Here is a 25912-nt window from a genome sequence, read left to right as displayed (position 1 = left end):
TATTCTTGCGAATTACAGTCTAGTTACTGGATACTTATTTAATTAATTTACTACTACTAAATCAATATGAATTCTTCTTGTTTTAATAGTGGTGACAAGGGTAAATAAATTGTCCAAAATCAAAGTGATATTCGTCGTCAAAAACTACAAGGCCAAGACGCGAAGATATTATAGATGAGATTTCTCGAGAAATCGCTGTACAATTGCAGGTAAAATCTTACTTTTTTTTTTATAAAATTATGTGATTAAGCATTATGCATGATCAGCATGTAAAATCTATTTTTTTTGGTAAAATTATGTGATTAAGCATTATGATTTATGCATGACCATTGAGCACTAACAAATTGAACACCAAAACTTAAACTCTAATTAGGCAAGTAGTAGTGACGTAACAGCCCGCCCTCCTAGAATACAATAAATGCGGCGGCTGCTACTCGAACCGATTCTAAAGAAGTAAACATAGGCTAGGGTTTTATTTAAAGAGTGTTGACCAAAGTATTTAAAGGAAACATCAGAGCATTTAAATCAACAACTTAACCTAGAAGCTTAAATGAGAAAGAGAAAGGGGTATCTTAAGTAACGGTCAAAATCTCAAGAGTACGACATAATATATAAGATAAAAATCACAAGAAAAGGGCTAAGGCCTCAAATCGAAGGCAAGATGCAAATATCCCAAAAATAAATCCTAAAGTGTATCAAAATTCAGCGGAAAGCGACCAAGAGAAAGAATAGCTATGTATGAAGACACAACTACGCTTGAAGTTCGAAATATCCATCTTAATTAGTTATTATGCTCAAAAATCCGCCACCGCTCGTCATCGTTCAACATGCACATAAGGAAAACACATGCAGGGCTGAGTATTTTGAAATACTCAGTGAGCTCATTGCCAAAACATTTTATAAGTTATGCCACCCTTACCAAGTGAACTCGAGTTTTAAGCAGTTATAAGAGAATATCACGAGTATCACAAAATGTATTTTCCCATAGACTGGCCAGTCAAAATAACTCCCCATTTTTCCTCAACAAAACAACAATCACAATCATTCCATGGTGCGACGAAAGTGTGGCCACACTTTTCGCCCACGAGACCGACCGACTAGCAAGGACGGCTCCCGATCCCCTCGTGTACACAGCCTGGTAGGGTTTGCGGCCCATACTCAGACCCGAATTCATATAACTACATTCATAGCCCTATAGCCCAATGGAGCGAACTCACAAACTAGGCATCAGACACACAATATCACAATAAAGCAAACATAGGCATGGCATAACAGTTAAACCACCCTTATAACACCAATCAATAGTTTTGACAAAATAAAAGAGAGTTTTAAGAGTAAAGCCCTCCTCGACTGCTTAGATTTCAAGTAGTTTCGCTTTTCGTTATCCGGCTTCGCAACCAAAGTTTCACCTTTTAATCACATAGGCACATATCACAAATTAGGTTCAACACTATTCTTACTCATGCATGTCTCAACATTTTTCCCTTTTCCCATCGATTTATCTTATCATTACTAATTAATCAAGATCATGTTTATCACACAAGAATATTTAGCCATCAAACACACACTACACAACACAACACACACACACATACACGACACACACACACGCCACACACACACGCCACACACACACATGTAACATATTCCCACATCCCTTTTATCCCACTTTCACTCAACCAAGATGCATGAGGGTTCAAGAAGACCGATTAATCGGTTAGAAAGAAGAGGAATCGAGTAGAATCAAGAAGATGAATATAAAATACCTTGTGAGAAAAACGAACGGTGGAAATTAAGTAAAGACTTGGTTTCTTCGAAAATTCTTGGATCAAACTTCAATTTCTTCTCAACGGATGAAGGATTAATGGAGTACAATAGAAGAAAATTGAGAGAGAATGAAAAAGATGAGAGGGGCGAAAATTAGGGTAGGGGGCGAAATTATGATGGCTAGGTTTAGGGGTTTTCTCTCTTATTTATAGAGCTCAAAAAGATCTTTAGAATATTTGGTAAGATTCTATTCTCCACAATTAAATAAATAAATATTGTGAAGTAGGGAAAAAGAATTAACAAAAATAGATCCTAGGGCAAATCCCATAGTTTTTGAAAATTAGGCTTCTAAAATAGCCAAGACTTTGTTTTGGTATATTTTACGGAGTAGAACAAAATATCACGGAGCAAAATAAAAATAAGAATTCTCCCAATTTGGAGTAAAAAGTGGCGTCTCCTATGCCCTTTAAATAAGGCATGGATTTTTAATATTGCCTAGAATGAGATAAGGCAAGATCCCTTGAAGTATGAAAAGATTTGGTAGAATATTTAAATTCTAGGTATGGAAGGAAATCAAAGAATGGACTAACTAAAGTAAAAATAATACTCCCTTCCTTACATTGGTGATTTTCGAAAATCACTAGGCACAAAAAGGGGGTGTCGATTTTTCCTCTTTAAAATAAGGAATAACTGGGTCTTGGATTTAACTTGGATAAATATCCCAAGAATTAAATTAAATCCGGAAAAATGGAATTTCTTCTTCAAAAATCAAGGGGGTCGAAAATGGCTAGTATTTATGGAAATTATCCCTAATATTCTCACTCACCCTTAAACAAATAATTTACCACATAATCTCATAATTTAATAAATCACATGCCACATCACATAATCAACAAATTTTGACTTTTCAAACTTCCCGGTCAAAGAAACTCATGCAATAAATTCACTTATCAAATAGTTCACATCTTCCACGTCATCAATAATAAATTTTAGGGCTATAAAATTAGGGTTCTAAATTCCGAGATATTACAAGTGATGTACGCTTACACGTTACAACGTGCTCAACGGCCTGCAACGCCATGCTTAGTTTGGCGATAGAGCACACTGCTACTTGTTCAAAAAGTGACTCTTGTTGGCTGTTGCTGCATGCCCTTACTTTTGTCAAATATTTTGATAACGCTAAATCTTTCAAAGCCACTATATAAGGTCAGTACCGGTTAAAGCAACTATAGTTACTAGCAGTGGCGGATCCAGGAGGGGGCGGTCGCCCCTTCCGTCGGCCAAATTTTACTTCCCCCCGCCGGAAAACCGCTATGGTTGCCCCCTCCGTTGCCTCTTGCGTCGCCCCAAAGAAGAAACGACAATCAATTTGTTTTTTATATATTAGAGAGAAATAGAATTAACGGAGAAATGGGTGTGGTTGTAGAATCTTCCATTTCTACAAAGATTGCAAGAGAATGAAACTAAAATTAGTTGCAGACAATGTGTATAGAAGACGAAGAGACGCATAGAGGGAGAGAGAAGAATTAAATGTGTTAGTGTATGGAGTGGGATAGAATATGTCAATATTCAATAACATAGAGACACGTGGAGTGGTGTGTCATATTTGATAATTTCTTTATTACTATTTCACTTTAAGAGATAAAGTATCCAATAAATTTGAAATAAGAGTAATATAGCCATGAGTATTATATATTGGGTGAAGATTATAATTAGATTCAGTCATATTTATGCAATATATTGGATGAAGATTATAATCAGATTCAGTCATATTTATGCAATTACACGAATGGACATAGTGCTAGATATTTAGTTTTATATTTAACTAATAATATACTTATTTGTTTTATTTTCAGAAGAAATATTCTTACAAATTTTAAAAATCTGAATTTTATTAGTTCATTTATAAATTACTAGTACAAAAATATTTCGTAGTTTTTGCAATTGCAAAGGACATTTTTGAAATTTTTAATATGGAAGAAATAGTGGATAAATCGTTTAAGAATTATTATAGATTAATAATCAACTAATAGATGTATGCGAACATTTTAGGAAAATGAGGAATTTTTTCTTTTGGGTTATTATGGAAATAAGCCTTTTAAATTGGTAAGCTTATTTTTTAAAATTTGGTAATTAAGGTTTATCATTTTGTGATTTTGTTAAAGTTTCATCTTCAACTTTCATCTATTTTTTACTGTATCTTCTCTTATTTTTACGGCCAAAATAGACACAAAATACCAGAGGGAGCGAACTCTCATAGGTTGAGGTCATACTATTATTTTATCGTGGAAACCCCTGCAATAATATAAATAGAGGTTATAGTATTTTTGTCATTTTTAAGCATGATATTGTGGTATTAAGGGTGGAACCTTTTACTACTAGTGGTTTTTTAATTGAACATTATCGTATGAGTTCGCCCCCTCCCTCTCGGGATCCTGGATCCGCCACTGGTTACTAGTATTGCTACCATATTAATACTACTATGTTGAGCAAGCAAGTTTATGAAAACACTTTTTTCATGCATGTGATGTGCTTAACTTTCACTACCGCAACTTTAAGTTAGTAAAAAATTCCAGGAAAAAAAAGAAGAAATGTACACATGATACTACTAGTTACGTCCATAAAAAATATACTCTGTATTCATTTTTACCATTTTAGACTGTTCACCAAAGCTAGACCAAATTTAAAAATAGAAAGTTTTAAATGCTACTCCTTCCGTCCCGTTCAAGATGTCTACTTTTCCTTTTTAGTTTATCTCATTCAGATGTTCACTTTTTAATTTGGAAATAAATCTTTGTCCTTCATCCAAATTAAAATATTCAATGTGAACATCTTAAATAGGACGGATGAAGTACTAACTCTACTAATAATATGGATCCATAATCGACTAACACTCTTCTACTACTTTTTTCCTATCCTCTTAATTACTTCATCAATTGTGCATTAAAACTTACTATTTACATCTTTGTTTATTTTTGTGGACGGAGGTAGCAAGTGTTTTGTAGGTATATTAATTAAACATAGTAGAAAGCGAAGCGAGGTAGAAGAGTAGTGTGAGGAAGAAGAGGGTGACCCTTTTTCTTTCTATCCTCTCACTCTCTCTCTCTCTCTACCCTTGTCTCATCAATAACACTGTCCCTTGCTCAAAGATTCCAATTCCCAGCACCAAAATCAATTCACCAGAAAGGGATGTTTCCACGCTTCGATTCAATCATGTCCCAACCTTCAAAGGTACTTGATTAATTTCTACTACCAAAAAATAAAATAAAATAAAATAAATACTCCATAAAAGTGATTCTTGATTTAATTATGTGCTGATTAGTCTTGTCTTTCTCCTTTTGCTTTCTCTTGCTAGGAAGACATTCGGAAATACTAAGAAACATCAACCTTGAAAATTCAAACAAATTAAAAGGGTTGGGTTTTCTCCTACAACTTCATGTCCCAAAGCTTCCAGCAAAGTATCTACGGCTTTCCAAATGCATACGAACGATCCAACGAGTGGGTTATGAGAGAGCAAGGCGGTGGCTTTGAGGCACCACCGCCGCCGGTGTTCGATGCCGGAGGGATGCTGACAGAGATTATGAACCGTCCGTGGCAGAAACCCGGCGGCGGCGGAGCCACGGAAGGTCAGATCCAGCCCAGCCACAAACACCACCTCTCAGCTCTTGCTGATAATCAAGTGAGTGTTGAGAATTTGCAATGTAATTAATCATACAAAATATTAATTAGATCAAATTTGATGCAGCTATCATTCATGAATCCACAAGTTAAACCCTCTAATCTAGAAGGGTTTCACTTAATCAGCCCTATTAATCCAGTTTCCGACATGCAGCCGCCGCCGCCTCAGATGATGAGTTGGATCGGCGGTGGGGGCCATGAGGCGGAGGGACAAGGCCTCTCTTTGTCCCTCTCCTCTTTGCGGAATTTGGAAGCCAACAAATTCGAGAAAATGAATGTGGGAAACGGGGAATTATACTTCAATTCTTATCCATTGGGAGGAGATCCGATGACTCACGAAAATCAGATTCATTTGGGGTATGTGGAATCATCTTCAAGAAGCACGACGTTGCTGAGGAATTCTTTGTATTCGAAGGCTGCGCAAGAATTGCTGATGGAATTCTGCAGTGTGGGGAATGGGATTGTTAAGAAACAAGGCAGAAACCCTAATTTGGCATCGGATGATAACGGCGGCGGTGTATCTTCTTCAAAGAATCACCACTCCTTATCCCCTTCTGAGAGAACTGAGTACCAAAGAAGAAAACTTCAGCTTCTCTCCATGCTCGATGAGGTCGCTCTCTCTCTCTCTCTTTCTCAACAATTATGCAACTGTTAGATACATGAAATTTACTTGGTAATTTGAATAAGATTACATATTTACAGTAGGTATTATGAGTTTTAATTAATTTTTTTTAATAATAAATGGCCTATAATCATATTATTTGAATTTGTTTGGAATCATCCTACGGTGAAAAAGTCCGATCACTTATGTTTTGATATTTTTGAAACAAACAATGTCATTTTATTTATGAATAAACGACATCGTTGAATTTACTGATGGTAACGTCCACATATGATTTTATAGCTGTCATATCAGATATAGTTTCCTTAAAAAATTTCATCATTAAATTATTAGGAACAAATTCATTAGACTAATTTTAAAATTATGAGACGAGCCAAGGTTCGTATAAACTTCGTACATTTTTCAACAACTTTCCCTTATTTTTTACCCTCTCCTTCCCACTTTAGTACTTTCAATTTTTTTTATTTTAATCTGTCCCATATTAAGAGTCTCAGTTAGGATTTTCTATAGATGATAGTAAGTCTCACATTCCACTCAAATTTCATTATAAAACTAATATATAGAAATGAGACTCACATTACACTATCTTTTTTCACCTAACTTTCCTTTATATAGTTGGGGGTACATGTCTAATGAAGATGGATATGCCTCCAAACCAGATTATAAAGTATTTATATAATCACATAACAAAAAATTTTATGGCAGAATTATTAAAATTAATCTATCTTGAAAAAGTGGACCATTTCATCTTTCCTCTATTTATTAACCTTGAATTTGTTAAATACTACACTACTACTAGTGCAGAATTATTGGAAGAAGAAGGTCACGTGTGATCTAATTTGTTTTACATTGTCTTAATTATTTGACACTGAATCCCATTTGTGATAAGACGCAATAACAGCTTTACTTAGCAGACATTCCTTCTGCCTAAATTAAACATGCCTTTGTGGTTAGGTGGAGGAGAGATACATGAAATACAGCGAGCAGATGCAGGCGATGGTGAAGTCATTCGACGCCGCAGCGGGGGAAGGCGCAGCCGAGGCATACACGGGGCTAGCGCGGCGGGCGATGTCGCAGCACTTCCGGACCATGAAGGACGCGGTGGAGCGCGAGGTGAGGGAATGCTTGACGGCGCTGGGCGAGAAGGAGGCGGGGATCACCAAGGGGGAGACGCCGCGGCTGAAGGCGGTGGAGCAGAAGTATCGGCGCCAGAAAGCCCTTCAGCTGCAGCATATGGGGATGGGGGGGACGGACCACGACTCGTGGCGGCCGCAGCGGGGGCTGCCGGACCGCTCCGTCACCGTTTTGAGGGCGTGGCTGTTCGAGCATTTCCTCCATCCGTATGTCTTCTCTCTCTCTGCTTAATTTGGTTTCATTTATGTTTAATTTGAATGTTTTGTTGTAAGGTATCCAAGTGAAGCAGACAAACATTTGCTGTCGAGACAGACAGGTTTATCGAAAAATCAGGTACTCATTTGTGTTTATCAAAATCGATGAAAGGGATATCTCATAATTACTTCGTTTTGTGTGAATGTCATCTACTACTACTATAAGTCTATATGCCATGCCAAGTTCTAACTGCATAATCAATTATTCATGACATTTTTTTTAGGATTTAATAAGTGCAAAAACTTAGTACGTAATTCATCTATCTATCTATTTGCATGCCATCATCATAATTGTCTTTAATTTGTATTCATTCACTTCATATTAGCTTTCTTCGAGATCAACTTTAATTCATCTCAACTTTGATATTCTATTGTCTCAAATTTATTTTTTTCTATCAACTTTGCAAAATTCTTTAATTTTATCCAGCATCAAATATTTCTGTGTGAAACACCAGACACGTTGAGCCTAGTTAAATTGTGTTTTTAGTCATACAACTTAATTATTATTTTTACATGCATTATGGTCATTGAGCCGAGTTAAATATCTGACACCAGAACTTTTGATGCGCAAAATTTTGGATAATGAGAAACTAAATTAAATTTGTGGCATAAATAAAGGCCGAATTAAGTTGTCTTTGGTATTATTAACTTCTATGCGTCTTCATTTTTGTTTGGCACACCACCAATAAGGACGTTTTTTAAAGTGTTGATAAATTAACAACAAAAATTAGTGTCTCTAATATACGAAATACAGTAGTAAAAAATTGTCCTTAGCCATTATTTTTCTGGTCGTGTATTATTAATACTTAATAGTGCTGAATAAATTACCCAACACTCTGAATGTTTATATTACGACGATGGACGATGTGACCAATGTAATTATTAATAGTGCTGATTAAATTTATGTACTACACGTTTTATTTACTGTATTTTGGGGCTGTTAAAATCCATATCCCATGTCAATTCCATATATAGGGAAAAGAAAAAAGACATTGTCAGATATTTATCCCAGTGATCATTTGCATGAGCCAGTTTGTTTTTATGCATTAAATTACGAGCAACCTGAATTCAGTGTTGCAGAAAATTAATTATGTCCTCTCTCTCTCTCTTGCAGGTATCAAATTGGTTTATAAATGCTAGGGTTCGACTGTGGAAGCCAATGGTGGAAGAGATGTACCAACAAGAATTCAAAGAAGCTGCTGCAGAAACCATTGCACCAAAAAGGGACCCTTCAGAATCCACCTCATCCGCCGGTGGAAATGCGGCTGCCGGAGAAGTTTCGCTTACATTGGGACTCCGGCGTTCGGAAAATAATGTGCCAATTATGAGCCATCTCTCAGTTAGGGATTTCGGGGCTTATGAATAACTGCCAATTATTGAGTTATTGAAAAGCGTCGAAATTTAATTAACTATATATGTCACATTGCTGTTTCTATAAAGGTATAAAGTGAGTGTAGTAAGGAGTAATTGTATAGATAGAGATGACTGGTGAGATGAAATGATTTTGCACTTATGGTATCTATATAACTTTTTCTATAGTGTGTTTATCTACTTAGCTTCTTATTAAGTACTAGTAGGTCGTTTAAAAAAAATAGTATATTATAATATTTAATTTTATATACTTCCTTCGTCCCACAATAGGAGTCTCTCTTACTGTTGACACACGTTTTAGTAAATGTAAAGGATAATAAATTAGAAAAGTTAATAAAATATGAGACCTATTTTTTTATATTAGTTTATAATACAATGAGTCAAGTGAGAACTACCTACCATTTATGATAAAAATGAAGTGCGACTCTTATTGTGGAATTGACTAAAATAGCAAAGTGTGACTCTTATTGTGGGACAGAGAAAGTATAATATTTTTCGATTTATAAATCTCAATTCTCAAATTCACACAATCATAATAAATCATCACAAAACACAACTCCAAATCCCTAACTATCTCATTTCAAAATTAATATTTTCAACTATACTACTCCAGTAATTTACAAATTTGAATTCACTATCATAATTTTTAAATGTGCAATTTTAAATTGAATACATAAATATAGTGCTGGGGCCTCATCTAACTAAAGTAATTGAAAAAAAAACTAGATTTAACTGAGAATTAACAAATACTAGTATTTAATTAAATTTCACCCTCTCTAAACGATTGATTATCTAATTAATTAAAAAATATGCATATCTAAGCACAAATTAGATTTTAGATTGATAAATAAAAGAATTTTTTTCAATGAAATTAGAAGTAAGTATAGGGAGGGATAGCTGGATATAGTGTATGAGTACCTATTTATAGCTTTTTATCATTTTTCCCTAGCTTATTTTAAAAATTCCTTTCATATCTCCATCTTCTACCTCCACACGTTTCTTTATCAGAGATCCAGATTCAAAGTTTCTGGGGCGGGGCTGGGGCGGTCACGGTGGGGTTGTAGGGTGCGGCCTGCCTATGCTGGTTCCTCCGTTGTTTTTGGTCAAAATTGGAACCACAAAAAAAATTCAATCGTAACCGTGTTAAGAGTTTACCCTGGTTCGATTATGGTTCATTAATTTATGGGTAAACGAACAAAAAACACTAAAGTTTGGTCAAATTCTTATTTACCCCATAATTTTAAAAAATGGCCAATTATATTATAATTTTGACAATTTTTTTAATTATCTCGTATCAAAAAATTTCAGCATGCCACATTTTTTAATCTATCAACATATACATGTAAAAATTAATAACATAATTTACTAAATGTATTAATGATGTTGTTTAAATAGTCGAATGTATTATTCGTATGATATTTTTAATTATTTTTCTAAATTTAAAAAATTAAAGACTGCGGGATATTTATTTCTTTCAAATTTTGATTAAAACGTAACGTATGTTGTTTCACATGCGAAATAGACAACACAATTCGATGACGTTGCCAATACTTAAGATCAGATCACACACTACCATTTGATAATAGTAAGATTTGAATTTTGAGCCCCAAAAGAAAATTAAATTTTAAACATATTCTCTTCACCACATGGATAAACAACATTTTTACTATCAATTTATTATTTTAGATTTTATTTATTACTTTTTGGAGTGATTTTATTTTTTGCACTTATTTTAAAAAAATAATTATAAATAATTATAAAATGAAAAAAAAAAAGTTAAAGAGAGGTATAAGTCGCATATTTGGGCCCGGACGCCTAAAATAACTGTACTAGAATTTAACTGATGAGTATATTTGAGCATAGTAAATCTGGGACTAGTCGATGATGGGCCGAGTTAGAATATGTAGAGTAATGTGTAGAGTTGAGGGCGTGTTGGTCAATTCATCCCCGTTATCCACAACGCTCAACTCCACCCTCATATCCATAGCAGCGAAAGCAATCCTCTCAGCTCTGAATCAGTAACGGCCATGGCAATGGCGACCTCTATCTCCGCTATCACCTCATCCTTATCTTCGCTATCCTTTTCCTCCCAAATATCGCACACTTCTCTTCCGCCAAAGTCTATCTCCTTGAAATTTTCCGCCCCCAAATTCCCCACCTTCATCGTTGCCTCCTCCGCTGCCGTCGCTGAACCCGGAGTGGAGAAGCAGGATTTGGAGAAGCTGGTGAAATCGAGGCTTCCTGGTGGATTCGCCGCTCAGACTATCATCGGCACCGGCCGCAGGAAGAGCGCTATTGCTAGGGTTGTTCTGCAGGAAGGCACCGGCAAAATCATCATCAATTATCGCGACGCTCAGGTGATTAAAACACCAATTTTTAACTTTAATTCAATCAATTTTGATGAATTTCATATTTTTTCCGTTTACCCATATAGTTAATGCAATGTGTTCCGAAATGTGGTTACCAATTGTACTTCAGAGAAAGAAAAGAACTATCATCCAAAAATTAGGTTAATATTGATGATTTAGGGGATAGCAACTCCTATTATAACATGTTCTGTTAGTGGTGTATTAGTATATTTCTTACTCTTAACAATGGAAGAACTGCATCAGTGGTGTGTTAAATATACATATCAGCATACATAATTCACAATGTTCATAGAAAAAACATGAGGTAAAGGTTGGTGTGTAGAATTGTAGATTGCTGAAAGCAGAGCAGACAACTTTCACATCTGCAGTAAGTGTGCTTTAAATGTCATTGTTGATGATTGATATTTCTTGCATAGCGCTGGCTGTAACGAATTAAATGATTTGTGCAGGAATACCTTCAAGGCAATCCTTTGTGGCTGCAGTATGTCAAGACTCCTCTGGTGACATTAGGATATGAGAGTAGCTACGATGTCTTTGTAAAAGCACATGGTGGCGGCCTATCCGGGCAGGCCCAAGCCATATGTCTTGGCGTTGCTCGAGCCTTGCTCAAGGTCAGCGACAGCCATAGATCGCCTCTGAAGCAGGAAGGCCTCCTCACCCGGGACTCCAGAGTAGTTGAGAGGAAGAAGCCTGGGCTAAGGAAAGCTAGAAAGCGCCCACAGTTCTCAAAGCGTTAAGGTCAGGAACATCTTGCACATTCAATATCCACTCTGTTTGTGATGTTATTGCACTATATGTGTGGAGATATTTTCACCTGCGTAATATTGTTTGAAGAATATTTAAGGGTTGGAAGCCAGAAATCTTGGTGTATATCAGCTTTTGTTTAGGTTGTTTTTGTTTCAGTATGCTCGATTCAAGTTCTTGATCATCATTTCTTGTTGCTCTTGATGTGTATCTTCAGCTGTATGAAATGCAAGTTATTTCGGTTGAATAACATTAATTTTTATTGCCATGATATAGCTCAAAGATGCTGCAATTTCTAAGATAGTCTACTTTCTGATGTTATAAAGAGGATATTTTCGGGAATCCAATTCATAAGCAATTATTGCCAAGATTTGTTAGTTTTTTGATCGAACTTATTGAAAGTGTATCTGGTTTGATTAGAATGGATGTGTTAGTGATGCTTTTGTGCACACAAAAGGCTACACCAAATGTTTAACTGTTGGAAAAGACTAGATAGTGAAAATTATCTAATGTTTGATTGTCTTGACAGTACTATCTCAAGGCCCGAGAAAATGTATAAAGCCCGCCTAGGCCGGCATGCTAACTCAAAATCTGGGAAAACACTAACCCACCAATTTTGGTGGGTTTGTGAACTGTTGCATTATGATAGCCAATTTTACCCCTTTTTCTTCTCTCTCTCTCACACCTTCTCTCCACACGCCTCTCTCTCTCTCTCTCCTCTTTCACAAACTTCTTTTTTTGCATCATCTAGGAGGCGCTGGCCATCGGACTGTGTTCGGCTACCTTCTCCGGCGTCGTGTGGAGTTTAGTGACTCCGGGGACTGTGTTCGGCTACCTTCTCCGGCGTCGTGTGGAGTTCAGTGACTCCGGGACCGTTCCTCCCAACGGCCGCGCGTCGGACCTTCTCCCCTGATGGATTTATTGTTCTAAGCCTCTTCTTGTTGATATTCATATCTAAGCTTCTTCGTTCTCCTGGTTCTTACTCAATTTCAGTTTATTTTTTGCTCAAAATAGGTCAAAGGGTGCTCTGCTCTAATTTACTGGAATTTTGGTAGAATTTTGGTAATAGTTCATTCCATTTTTGTGATGGTTGAATGTGTTCATCTTGCTCGAATTGAGACACTGATGATAGAGCTGAGCTTCTTCCCCAACTGGTGTTTTGTCTTAGAGCAAGAAAGTCACTGTTGATTTCTTCAATAATTAATTTAAAATTTGCTATTTAACACAAATTGATTCAGTTAATTTACAAAATTAGAGTACTTAAGGAATTAGCTAATTTTTGGATTAATTAGTGACCTAATTTACACAACCATTACGGCAGTTTTGAGATATGATATCTTAATATGCAATGATAATTAAAGACCAATTAAGTAATGAAGCATGATTTTCGATAAATTATAGTAGTAGTACAAAATATATTTACGAATGTTAACAAGGGTATCTTTGTCCTTTTTCATTCTATCTACACAACAATTAGAGGCTATCCTATCAATTAAACAACTAAAAAAAGACACTATCTTGACAGTATCTTACATTCGGCCCAAAAACATTATCTTATGTTAATGATCTTGTTATATTCTATCTACGAATCAAATGAGCGCTAAGTAAATAGAAAATCTCAATATACTAAGGAGAACATACCCCGTCCCCACCCCAAAAAAATAAAAATAAGAAAGCAAGTAAAGTTTTCGTTCATTGAAGCGTACTGATATGTAAAGTGGAGATCAACCAAACCCTAGTAGATTCTATCCTAAAGAGTGAAAACTAACTAGTGACCACTCACCAGACATTCAGCTCAAGCATGGGGCATGCTCAACAATCCACTGTTACAGCCAACACGTTCATGCTTGACATCGTCAAAGCGTCTTCGTCATGATTGATACACACCCGTCTTTGTCGTCGAACAATTCCAACAACTTCTTCTGTCTTTCCCAAAAGCATAAATGCTTCGCGCACACTCTCGTCTCTCTTTTCAATGCAACTCTGGTGACACATTTTGGTTATAGCATGTGGCAAATCGGTGAGACACGCTGCCAAAACATCTGCGATCATAACACATAATCTCTCCCACATTTCCTCACAGCTTTCCTCTTCACCATAGGACAATAATATGGTCTGACAAATTCTGTACATGGAGTTTGCAGCCACAACTCTTGCTGGGAAGTTTAGAGGATTTCCCATATTGGAATCTTGCGATCCATTCTTCCACTCCATGACGATCTCTTCAGCTTTATCGGAGAGCTCTTGCAAGACTTGCTTGCTGTTTCTACACCATAAAAAACCATTTCTGAGATCGATCTGTACCCACTTGGAGTAAACTAGCAGTTCCACCCAAGTAGAACTTGCAGCATTCCTAATGCTCTTAAGTTCTGCATTTGTGCCCAAAGTTTTTTCGACTGTTGTTGCAAGAGAAAGGCCTTCACTCACACTGCTCAACAACTGCTTGCATTGATGCTGGGAGATTTTGGGAAGGGCAAGGGCAATGCTTGTGAGAGTGACAACTTGTAGAGTCCAACAATCATGAGCTAACTCTAAGGTTGTAATTTGGCTAGTATTTGAGCTATCAGATTTGCTTAGAAGATTTATTAGGTTGGAGGGCTTCTTCTCTCTACCTATCTTAATCATGCCATCAGCCTCGCGGCACATGCTTCTCACCAAGCTTGTCGGCAGCTCCACCTCGCCATCTAGTAACAGAACATAACTGCTTAGGTAGCTCAGATCCATGTCGTCACAACCCGATGATGTACCATGATGCCTTCTCGCAAACTTGTTGATGTGAGAGCAGCACAACACAAGTGGAGCCAACATGAAGCCAGAAAAGAAGATGAGGGTTTTGCTTGCAAGAACAATAAACCTCTGAACTCCAATGCAGAAAGTTAGCACACACCATTTTGCATTGAAAAGACATTTGCCCCATCTGTTTGGCTCAAGTTGTATGCCTGCGGAGCTGTTTCTGCAGTCGTTGAGCGTCTGAATCCAGTAACTTTCAATCATCCAAGTGTTTGTTGATGAGCAACGAAACACAAGGGCGACTAACCATCTCAACATAGCCAGAATCACTGCTATCCCCACTCCATGGGACTGAACTGCTACAATCCTTTTGGTGTAAACTCCATAGGGCGTCTTACCCGGCGCATTCGCGCTTGTCCCGTCAAGAACATGAACCACAGTATATATGATGCCAAAAAATGAGGTGATCATTGATGAAGCTGCGCAAACACAAGAACGCGCTATCACAAACTGAGGGCAGCTGCTCTCTGCCATCACCCAGTATTTCATCATCTGTCTTCTCTGATCAGCCATCTTGAAGCCCTCCACCAGTTCCTCCTCCTTCTCCAAAGCTTCTCTGTGCTTCTCTTCGTACTTTTGTTTCAGACTCTTCTTCATCGCTGACACGCTAAGCGCCAGGCAAACTAGCATCGCAAGAGAAACTAACATCGCAACAGAAGGGATCATTGCTCGTGATAGGAAACGTTGTACCTCTATGGTATGAATGGCGATATTAGCCGTGATGGTGACCACGAGAAGGGCTAGGCCGACGCAACTTGTGAGAAGATCTTTGTCGTCCATGGATCCCAAAGAAGGCATCACAATGTTGAGAGCTGTGAACATGAAGAGCAAGCTTGTGAACTTTGCAGATGTATCTGTCTCGGAGTTGGTCATGACGGTGTTGATATCCATGGGCAGCTTCATTGCCACGGCTAGTAGAGTCAAAGAAGCGCCATTGAGAGAGGCGTATTTGCAGGGAAACCATAGCTTCTTGCGCCGGAAGCTGTTGAAAGCGTCGACTGCCATTGCAAGGATGCACAGTGCAGAAGCCGCGGCGATGTATAAGCCCACCCATGGCATCGCTGCATCGAGCTGCTTCTGCACTGTGGTGTCGGAATCAGAATCCATCAAGAAACTAATGAGTTGAATCAAATATTTGTGTTTGACAATTTATTTTCAAACGTTATATATCTATGTATAGAGAACATATTTTGCTCTTGGGAAAGACTTAAATATGTGTACAGATGATTTTTGGCTAACGGTTTTTTCTTTAAAAGAAGTGTCATTAATATGAAGTTTGAACATTGCATTTTAATACTCAAATAGATAATCGGTGGTCAAGTGTTGGACTGAAAATTTGCCCATTTCAATAAGTCCTATTCAACTACATTTGTGACGGAAACTATAAAAGAGATGGTTTTAATTGGTTTGAGGAGACAAATATAAAAAATTTGAGGACGTTAAAGATGGCAATGGGTAGCTAGTTTTTTTTATATGTAAAAAACATACCACATTATTGACTAAATTGGGCAATTATACTTTTGATTCGTTCAACTAAGGTCTCACTTTTTTTTTCTTGCATGAGTTGAGTTTCCAACTTTGTTTAATTTTATTTTAATTCGTTCAATAAAGGTCTCAAGTTTTGTTTCTTGCTTATCCAACATTATTTTATTTCTATATATCTACCACAGAATAAGAGTATACAAGTAACTCTTTTATTATCTTATTTAAGTTACATAAGTGTTATTATTTTAATATATTATTCCAATTTAATTATCGGCAACAATAGAAGATAGTGAAATTAAATTATAATTTATTTTAAAAAAATAGTATTTAAATATTTTCATTATAGTTATTTTTTCATTATATCTAATCCCATGAATTTTATTGAAGTATTATGGATTCATCACTTGAGCAAGAGATAAAATAGTTTCTATTTGGAGTACCATGACAAAACGCTGTATGGGATAAAATAATCATACTCCATTCTCTTGTGAGATACTTCTCTATCAAGTACTACTACTACTACTACTACTACTACTACTACAACTACAACTACAGTAGAACTATACGAGAGATACGCTATCGGAATCATGATCTATCACCAGCCACAGGAATAGCGCTATTGCAGGATGGCACCGGCAAAATCATCATCAACTATCGCGACGCCCAGGTGATTAAAGCGCTCAATTTTTACCTTAATCATATCAATTTTGATGAATTCCTTCATCCGTATAGTTTATAATGCAATCAGTTTCCAATTGTGCTCCAACAAAAGAACTACTATCATCCAAAATTAGGTTAATATTTTCTACAATTGATGATTGTTAAATTTCTAATATCTTGTCCCACATCGGCTTGGTGATGATCCTATCTCTTCTATATAAGTATGGATAACCCTCCCCCTCATACTATGGATAACCCTCCCCCCTTATGAGCCCTTTTAAGGGGTGAGTGGCCCATTTCTAATAATGATTTAGGGGATAGCAACTCCTATTATAACAAGTTCTGTTGGTGGTCGTATATGTCCAGCAAGTACTCATTTGCTTTTAGAGGCGGAACGTCTCTTATCAAAAAAAAAAAAAAAAAAAAGTTCTGTTGGTGGTGTATCAGTATATTTCTTACTCTTTACAATGTAAGAACTGCACCAGGGGGTATATTGAGTACATATTAGCATACACAATTCACAATGTTGGTAGAAAAACATGAGGTTGGTGTGTAGATTGCTGAAAACAGAGCAGGCAACTTTCACATCTTGTATAGCTCTGGCTTAAACGAATTTAATGATGATTTGTGCAGGAATACCTTCAAGGCAACCCTTTGTGGCTGCAGTATGTCAAGACTCCTCTGGTGACATTAGTCGCTACGATGTCTTTGTAAAAGCACATGGTGGCGGCCTATCTGGGCAGGCCCAAGCCATATGTCTTGACGTTGCTCGGGCCTTGCTCAAGGTCTGCGACAGCCATAAATCGCCTCTGAAGCAGGAAGGTCTCCTCACCTGGGACTCCAGAGTAGTTGAGAGGAAGAAGCCTGGGCTAAGGAAGCTAGAAAGCGCCCACAGTTCTCAAAGCATTAAGGTCAGGAACATCTTGCACACTCGATATCCACTCTGTTTGTGATGTTATTGCACTATATGTGTGGAGATATTTTCACCTGCGTAATATTGTTTGAAGAATATTTGAGAGTTGGAAGCCTGAAATCTTGGTGTGTATCAGCTTTGTTCTTTCCTACACAAGTATTCAGGTTATGCTCAATTCGAGTTCTTCATCTTCCTTTCTTGTTGCTCTTGATGTGTGTCTTCAAATGTATGAAATGCAAGTTATTTCGGTTAAACTACATTATTTTTTTGTTGTCATGGTATATAGCTCAAAGACACTGCAATTTCCAAGATAGTCTACTTTCTGATGTTATAAAGAGGATCTTCTAGGGATCCAATTTATAAGCGATTATTGCCAACATTTGTTATTTTTTAATAGGAATGGAAGTGTAACTGATGCTTTTGTGCACACAAAAGGTTACACCAAATGTATACTATTACTACAATATTTTATTGTTTGTTTTGGTGGGTAAGTAAATAGAATAGTAATTAGAGAATTACAATATACTAAGGCATTCTCTAGGGAGAACAGCCACCCACCCAAAAAAAAGCAATCAAGGGGACCAACTAAGTGTTAGAATTTACAAATGTTAGGTAATTTCATTTCATATTAGTAGAGATCAATCAAACCCTAGATAGATTCCATCCTAAAACAATCAAACAACTAGAGATCACCCACTAGGCAATTAAGTTGATTTTTTTACTTCACATTTTCTACGTGGACAATTCACATTGCAAATATCTCACAATCCTTATTCTAGATGGCACATTTGGCTCGAGCATGAGGCATGCTCAACAATCTACACTTACAACCAAGTCATTCATACTTGACATCGTCAAGCCTTCATTGTCATGATCTATACATAACCGTTTCTGTCGTCGTCGAACAATTCCGAGAACTTCTTCCGTCTTTCCCAAAAGCAGAAATGCTTCGCGTACGGTCTTGTCTTTCTTTTCAATGCAACTCTGGTGACACATTTTGGTTATAGCATGTGGCAAATTGGTGAGACACGCAGAAAAAACATCTGCGATCATAACGCATAATCTCTCCCACATTTCCTCACAGCTTTCCTCTTCACCATAGGACAACAAAATGGTTTGACAAATTCTGTACATGGAGTTTGCAGCCACAGCTCTTGCTGGGAAGTTTAGAGGATTTCCCATATTGGAATCTTGTGATTGACTCTTCCACTCCATGACGATCTCTTCAGCTTTATCGGAGAGCTCTTGCAAGACTTGCTTACTGTTTCTGCACCATAGAAATCCATTTCTTAGATCGATCTCAACCCACTTGAAGTAAACTAGCAGTTCCACCCAAGTAGCACTTGTAGATTTCCTAATGCTTTTAGGTTTAGCATTAGTATCCAAAGTTTTTTCGACTACTTTTGCAAGAGGAAGGCCTTCGCTCACACTGCTCAACAACTGCTTGCGTTGATGCTGGGAGATGTTGGGAAGGGCAAGGGCAATGCTTGTGAGAGTGACAACTTGTAGAGTCCAACAATCATGAGCTAAAACTAAGGTTGTAATTTGGCTAGTATTTGAGCTATCAAATTTTTCAAGAAGATTTATGAGGTTGGAAGGCTTCTTCTCTCTACCTATCTGAATCATGCTGTCAGCCTCTCGGCACATGCTTCTCACGAACCTTGTCGGAAGCTCCACCTCGCCATCTAGTAACAGAACATAACTGCTTAGGTAGTTCAGATCCATGTCATCATCACCCGGTGATGTACCATGATGGCGTCTCGCAAACTTGTTGATGTGAGAGAAGCAAAACACAAATGGAGCCACCATGAATCTCGAAAAGAAGATGAGGGATTTGCTTGTAAGTACAATAAAGCTCTGAACTCCAATGCAGAGAGTTAGCACACACCATTTTGCATCAAGAAGACATTTGCCCCATCTGTTTGGCCCAATTTTGATGCCTGCAGAGCTGTTTCTGCACTCGCTGAGCGTCTGAATCCAGTAGCTTTCAATCATCCACGTGTTGGTTGATGAGCAACGAAACCTAACGGTGACGAACCATCTCAACATAGCCAGAATCACGGCTATCCCCACCCCATAGAACTGAATCTCTATAATCCTTTTGGTGTAAACTCCATAGGGCGACTTTCCTGGCACATACTTGACTATCCCATGAATTACATGTACAAAAGTATACAGGATCACGAAAAAGAAGGTGATCATAGATGAAGCTGCGCAAACACTAGAACGCGCTATCACAAACTGAGGGCAGCTGCTCTCTGCCATCACCCAGTATTTCATCATCTGTCTTCTCTGATCAGCCATGTTGAAGCCCTCCACCAGTTCCTCCTCCTTCTCCAAAGCTTCTCTGTGCTTCTCTTCGTACTTCAGTTTCAGACTCCTCTTCATCGCTGACACGCTAAGCGCCAGGCAAACTAGCATCGCAAGAGAAACTAACATCACAACAGAAGGGATCATTGTTTGTGATAGGAAACGTTGCACCTCAATGGCATGAATGGAAACATTAGCCGTGATGGTGACCACGAGAAGGGCTAGGCCAACGCAATTTGTGAGCAGCTCTTTGTCGTTCATGGATCCCAGAGAAGGCATCAGAGTGTTAAGAGCTGTTGACATGAAGAGCAAGCTGGTGAACTTTGCAGCTGCGTCTGTGACAGTGTTGACCATGACGGTGTTGAGATCCATGGGCAACTTCATTGCCACGGCTAATAGAGTCAAAGAAGCAGCGTTAAGAGAGGTGTATTTGCAGGGAAACCATAGCTTCTTGCGCCGGAAGCTGTTGAAAGCGTCGGCCACCATTGCAAGGATGCACACCGTAGAAGCTGCGGCGATGTATAAGCCAACCCATGGCATCGCTGCATCTAGCTGCTTCTGCACTTTGCTATCGGAATCATGATCCATCAAGAAACCAATGAGTTGAATGAAAATATTTGTGTTTTACAATTTATTTTCAAACGTTAAATGCTGATTTTAGGCTAACGGTTTTCTTTCAAAGAAGCATGTTATCATTTTGAAGTACGAACGTTGCATTTTAATACTCGAATTGATAATTGGTGGTCAAGTTTTGGACTGAAAATTTACCAATTTCAATGAATCCAATTTAATTACGTGTGGAAACCTGTAAAAGAGATGGTTTTAATTGGTTTGAGGAGACAAATATAAAAAAATTAAAGGACGTTAAAGATGGCAGTGGGTAGCTAGTCTTTTTTATGTATATAAAAAGATTACCAGATTATTGACTAAATTAGGCTACTATACTTTTGATTCGTTCAACTATGGCTTCGGACTTGTGATTCGTTCAACTAAGGTCTCAAGTTTGTTTCTTGCATGACTTCAGTCTCCATCTTCGTTTTAAATTAGGCTAATATCTTAAATAAGTTTTGATTATTGACTAAATTAGGCTATATCTTAAGACTTAAATAGTCGTATCCACCACAGCCCAATGAAGTGTATAAAAGTAATTCTAGTAAAATCTTATTTAAATTACATTAATATTTATTATTCTCTTTGTTCCGCAATAAAAGCCTTAATTTGCTATTTTTATCATCTCATAATAAAAGTCTTATTTCACTTTTATGATAAATAATAAGTAGTGTCCGTAATTTCAACAACGTATTCTATTACTAGTATAAAACTAATTCACTGGTTTAAAATTTCGTATTTTATACGTTTTCATTGTATTTGGTAATCTCACGGAGATTCAGGAGAACATAATCATCTCGCTTTCGAGATAAGCAGGACAGAATAATCATATCACCGGCACCGGCACCGGCCACGGCCACAGGAAGAGCGCTATTGCTAGGGTTGTTATGCAGGAAGGCACCGGCAAAATCATCGCGACGCCCAGCGGCCTAGGTGATTAAAACGCTCAACTTTGATGAATTCGTTTAGCCATGTGGAGTAATTAATAATGCAATGCTATTCGAAATACGGTTACCTATTGTGCTCCAGAAACAAAACAAAGAATTATCATCCAAAAATTAGGTTAATATTTGATGATTTAGGGGATAGCAACTCCTATAGTAAGTTCTGTTGGTGGTGCATCAGTATATTGCTTACTCTTTAACAATGGAAGAACTGCATCAGTGTTCACAACTCACAAAGGTGTTTTATATATATATATATATTAGCATGCATAATTCACAATGTACATAGAAAAACATGAGATTGGTGGTAGCAGAGCAGGCAACTTTCACAATTCTGCAGTCAGTGTGCTTTAAATGCCAATGTTGATGATCAATATCTCTTGCATAGCACCGGCTGAAACGAATTGAATAATGATTTGTTCAGGAATACCTTCAAGGCAACCCTTTGTGTCTGGTGACATTAGGGTATTAGAGTAGCTACGATGTCTTTGTAAAAGCACATGGTGGCGGCCTATCTGGGCAGGCCCAAGCCATATGTCTTGACGTTGCTCGGGCCTTGCTCAAGGTCAGCGACAGCCATAGATCGCCTCTGAAGCAGGAAGGCCTCCTCACCCGGGCCTCCTCAAAATCTTGGTGTAAGCTTTGTTCTTTTCTACACAAGTTTTTTTTTTTTGGTTGTTTTTTTTCAGTATGAGTTCTTGATCATCACTTCTTGTTGCTTTTGATGTCTGTATGAAATGCATGTTATTTCGGTTGAACAACATTAATTTTTGTTTTCATGGTACTGCAATTTCTAAGATGGTCTACTCTCTAATGTTATAAAGAGGATATGATTAGGATTCAATTCATAAGTAATTATTGCCAACATTTGTTGGTATTTTTTAATCAACTTATTGAAAGTGTATCTGGTTTGATAAGAATGGATGTGTAACTGATGCTTTTGTGCACACAAAAGGCTATCCTAAATGTATAACTAGTACGGAGTACAATATTTTATTGTTTTGCTTCGGTGGGTACATAAATTGAGAATTACAATATACTCGAGGCATTTTCTCTAGGGAGAACCACCCCCCTCCGCAAAGCAAGCTAGGGGACCAACAAAGTGTTAAATTTTACAAATGTTACGAAAAGTTTCATTTATTGAAGCGTACATAATACGTAAAGTGGAGATCAATAAAACCGTAGTGAGATTCTATCCTAAAACTAACTAGTGATCACTCGCTAGGCATTTAAGTTGATCTCTTTTTACCTCACATTTATTATGTGGACAATTCAGATCTACACATGGCCGTTTCTGTCGTCGAACAATTCCAACAACTTCTTCCGTCTTTCCCAAAAGCAGAAACGCTTCCCGCACTGTCTTGTCTCGCTTCTCAATGCAACTCTGGTGACACATTTTGGTTATAGCATGTGGGAAATTGGTGAGACACTCCGAAAAAACATCTGCAATCATAACATATAATCTCTCCCACATTTCCTCACACCTTTCCTCTTTACCAGATGACATCAAAATGGTTTCACAAATTCTGTACATTGAGTTTGCAGCCACAGCTCTTGCTTGGCAATTTAGAGTGTTTCCCATGTTGTAATCTTGCACTTCTTCACTCTTCAACTCCATCAAAATCTCTTCGGCTTTATGGGAGAGCTCTTGCAACACTTGCTCCCACTTTCGGCACCGCTGAAATCCACTTGTGATATCGATCTTTGCCCACCTCGAGTAAACTAGCAGCTCCACCCATGTAGCACTTGCAGCATTCCTAATGCTCTTATGTTTTGCATTTGTGTCGAATGCTTTTTCAACTATCTTTGCAAGAGAAAGGCCTTCGCTCACACTGCTCAACAACTGCTTGCGTTGATGCTGGGAGATGTTGGGAAGGGCGAGTGCAATGCTTGTGAGAGTGACTACTTGTAGAGTCCAACAATCATGAGCTAAAACAGAGGTGGTAATTTGGCTAGTGTTAGAGCTATCAGATTTGTGTAGAAGATTTATAAGGTTGGAGGGCTTCTTCTCTCTACCTATCTGAACCATGCCTTCAGCCTCGCGGCACATGCTTCTCACCAAGCTTGTCGGCAGCTCCACCTCGCCATCTAGTAACAGAACATAACTGCTTAGGTAGTTCAGATCCATGTCACCACCACCCGATGATGTATCATGATGCCTTCTCACAAACTTGTCGATGTGAGAGCAGCACAGTACAAATGGAGCCACCATGAAGCCAGAAAAGAAGATGAGGGCTTTGCTTGCAAATACAATAAAGCTCTGAACTCCAATGCAGAGAGTTAGCACACACCATTTTGCATCAAGAAGACATTTGCCCCATCTGTTTGGCCAAATTTTGATGCACGCGGAGCTGTTTCTGCAGTCGTTAAGCGTCTGAATCCAGTAGCTTTCAACCATCCAAGTGTCGGAGTATGAGCAGCTAAACACAACAGTGAACCATCTCAACGTAGCCAGAATTGCAGCCATCCCCAGGCCGATGGACTGAATATCTAGAATCCTCTTGGTGTAAACTCCATAGGGCGACTTACCCGGCTCATTCGTGCTAGTCCCATCAAGAACATGAACCAAAGTATCAATGATGTAAAAGAACGAGGTGATCACAGATGAAGCCACGCAAACACAAGAACGTGCTACCACAAACTGAGGGCAGCTGCTCTCTGCCATCACCCAATATTTCATCATCTCTCTTCTCTGATCCTCCATCTCGAAACCCTGCAGCACCAACTCCCCATGCCTCTCTTGATAAAGCCGTTTCAGCCTCCTCTTCATCTCCGACACGCTAACCGCCAGGGAGACTAGCATCGCAAGAGAAACTAACATCGCTGCACAAAGGACCATTACATGTACTGTGGAACGTTGCAGCTCGATGACTTGAATGGCCATATTAACCGTGATGGTGATCACGAGAATAGATAGGCCAACCGCATTCGCCAGAAGCTCCTTGTCATTCATGGAGCCCAAAGAAGGCATGAGATTATTGAGAGCTGCTGACATCAAGGGCAAGCTGGTGAACTTTGCAATTGAATCTGTCTCGGAGTTGATCATGACTGTGTTGAGATCCATGGGCAGCTTCATCACCACGGCTAATACAGTCAGAGAAGCGGCGTTGAGGGCCGTGTATTTGCAGGGGAACCACAGCTTCTTGCGCCGGAAGCCGTTGAAAGCGTCGGCCGCCATTGCAAGGATGTACACTGCAGAAGCTGCGGCGATGTATAAGCCCACCCATGGCATCGCTGCATCTAGCTGCTGCTGCACTTTGCTGTCGGAATCATGATCCATCATGAGGTCTCGTATGGTTGAATAATTACTAGTAGTAATGTGTAAACTCCGTTTATCTTTGTAGTTTGTTGGGACAAGTGGTTTTCATGAGTTAATGAAACGCGGACTTTGAACCTAACATGCACCCATGACCCAAGTGGTTGGTTTTATTTTATCCAAGACTATAAAGACAGTCCATACCATGTGTTAGCCAACATATTTGACTATTAAAATAGTCATATGGTGGTGAATGCTGAAGTTTGAAGAATTGGAAGTTGGAACTCTGCAAGCCTACCTTATTCTTTGGGACAGTAAGCCCATCCCTATGAGTTTTCTTCTACGAAGAGTGAAGACAAAGCTCATCAACAAGATTAGTCAAAATTCCTTATTTAACTGCTAGTGCTTATGTAATTGCTCACACTCCTTATCAATCCTAGTTTAGAGGTTACCAATAGAACCTCCATAATGTAGAAAGAGAATTTGTACCGTAAGGTGTTCGGTTAGCAAGATTGTATCCCACATTAAATATGTAATGTGTTTGGTTCATGAGATTGAATCCCACAACTCAATCCTAAATGGATAATTATGGGATAATTAGTCATAGCTAACCCCCTGCGACTAAAATAATCTAACAACTCAATCCTAGATTTATATCTATGTACTATTTTATTTTATCTTTGCACCTAAAAGTATCAACAACTGTCATAACATACGCCTTTGTTTTGACTGTATTGTTCAATAAGTTCATGTCTTTCTTTAACCTAGACCTTGGTATCGGAGAACAAACAGATTGATCAGCCTGAAATTTTGATTGAGATTATGTCAAACTTAATACAGCAGTAAAAAAACAAATCGAATTAGAAATACAGCCGCCTACAACAAGAACCCAGTCGGCTACAACCGGAACCACCGCCTCCATCCGGAAAATCAAAGATGGTAAATTTGGAGAAACAATGGAGCAAGTGAATGTTACCAGTGCCGCTACCGAGCAGTCGGAGGTCGG

General features: G+C 38.1%; 5 protein-coding genes and 1 pseudogene across 8 annotated transcripts; 3 read left to right on the top strand and 3 right to left on the bottom strand.

Moving 5' to 3' along the window:
* The first annotated feature begins 4826 nt into the window (after positions 1 to 4826).
* Positions 4827 to 8993, top strand: LOC125196976 (BEL1-like homeodomain protein 4). Of its 3 annotated transcripts, none has more exons than XM_048095653.1 (6): positions 4827 to 4998; positions 5127 to 5446; positions 5513 to 6055; positions 7022 to 7407; positions 7474 to 7534; positions 8570 to 8993. In XM_048095653.1, exons 2-6 carry the CDS (start codon positions 5204 to 5206, stop codon positions 8819 to 8821), a joined length of 1485 nt encoding a protein of 494 aa, XP_047951610.1. In that variant the 5' UTR covers positions 4827 to 4998; positions 5127 to 5203; the 3' UTR covers positions 8822 to 8993. The 3 variants fall into 3 exon arrangements, with proteins under 3 accessions (XP_047951610.1, XP_047951612.1, XP_047951609.1); XM_048095655.1 differs by having other exon boundaries at positions 5123 to 5446; positions 5600 to 6055; XM_048095652.1 differs by having other exon boundaries at positions 5123 to 5446.
* A 1765-nt stretch (positions 8994 to 10758) lies between these two features.
* Positions 10759 to 13090, top strand: LOC125195886 (30S ribosomal protein S9, chloroplastic). Of its 2 annotated transcripts, XR_007171793.1 has the most exons (4): positions 10759 to 11183; positions 11645 to 11933; positions 12469 to 12558; positions 12691 to 13090. XR_007171793.1 is itself a non-coding variant. In XM_048094160.1 (3 exons), the coding sequence occupies exons 1-2, from the start codon at positions 10854 to 10856 to the stop codon at positions 11930 to 11932; spliced, it is 618 nt and encodes a 205-aa protein (XP_047950117.1). In that variant the 5' UTR covers positions 10759 to 10853; the 3' UTR covers position 11933; positions 12691 to 13090. The 2 variants fall into 2 exon arrangements, 1 of the variants encoding a protein (XP_047950117.1); XM_048094160.1 differs by lacking the exon at positions 12469 to 12558.
* A 661-nt stretch (positions 13091 to 13751) lies between these two features.
* LOC125194738 lies at positions 13752 to 15836 on the bottom strand. Its single transcript, XM_048092969.1, has one exon. The coding sequence runs from the start codon at positions 15834 to 15836 to the stop codon at positions 13752 to 13754; it is 2085 nt and encodes a 694-aa protein (XP_047948926.1).
* Positions 15837 to 16662: 826 nt separating this feature from the next.
* On the top strand, positions 16663 to 18063 carry LOC125194737 (annotated as a pseudogene).
* Positions 18064 to 18597: 534 nt separating this feature from the next.
* LOC125194736 lies at positions 18598 to 20685 on the bottom strand. The gene has a single exon (XM_048092968.1). The coding sequence runs from the start codon at positions 20683 to 20685 to the stop codon at positions 18598 to 18600; it is 2088 nt and encodes a 695-aa protein (XP_047948925.1).
* A 2172-nt stretch (positions 20686 to 22857) lies between these two features.
* Positions 22858 to 24930, bottom strand: LOC125194735. The gene has a single exon (XM_048092967.1). The coding sequence runs from the start codon at positions 24928 to 24930 to the stop codon at positions 22858 to 22860; it is 2073 nt and encodes a 690-aa protein (XP_047948924.1).
* Between the last annotated feature and the right edge of the window lie 982 nt (positions 24931 to 25912).

Source organism: Salvia hispanica, chromosome 6 (genome assembly GCF_023119035.1).
Source record: "Salvia hispanica cultivar TCC Black 2014 chromosome 6, UniMelb_Shisp_WGS_1.0, whole genome shotgun sequence".
NCBI classification, from domain to species: Eukaryota; Viridiplantae; Streptophyta; class Magnoliopsida; order Lamiales; family Lamiaceae; genus Salvia; species Salvia hispanica.
This window is presented reverse-complemented; position numbering and strand designations above follow the sequence as displayed.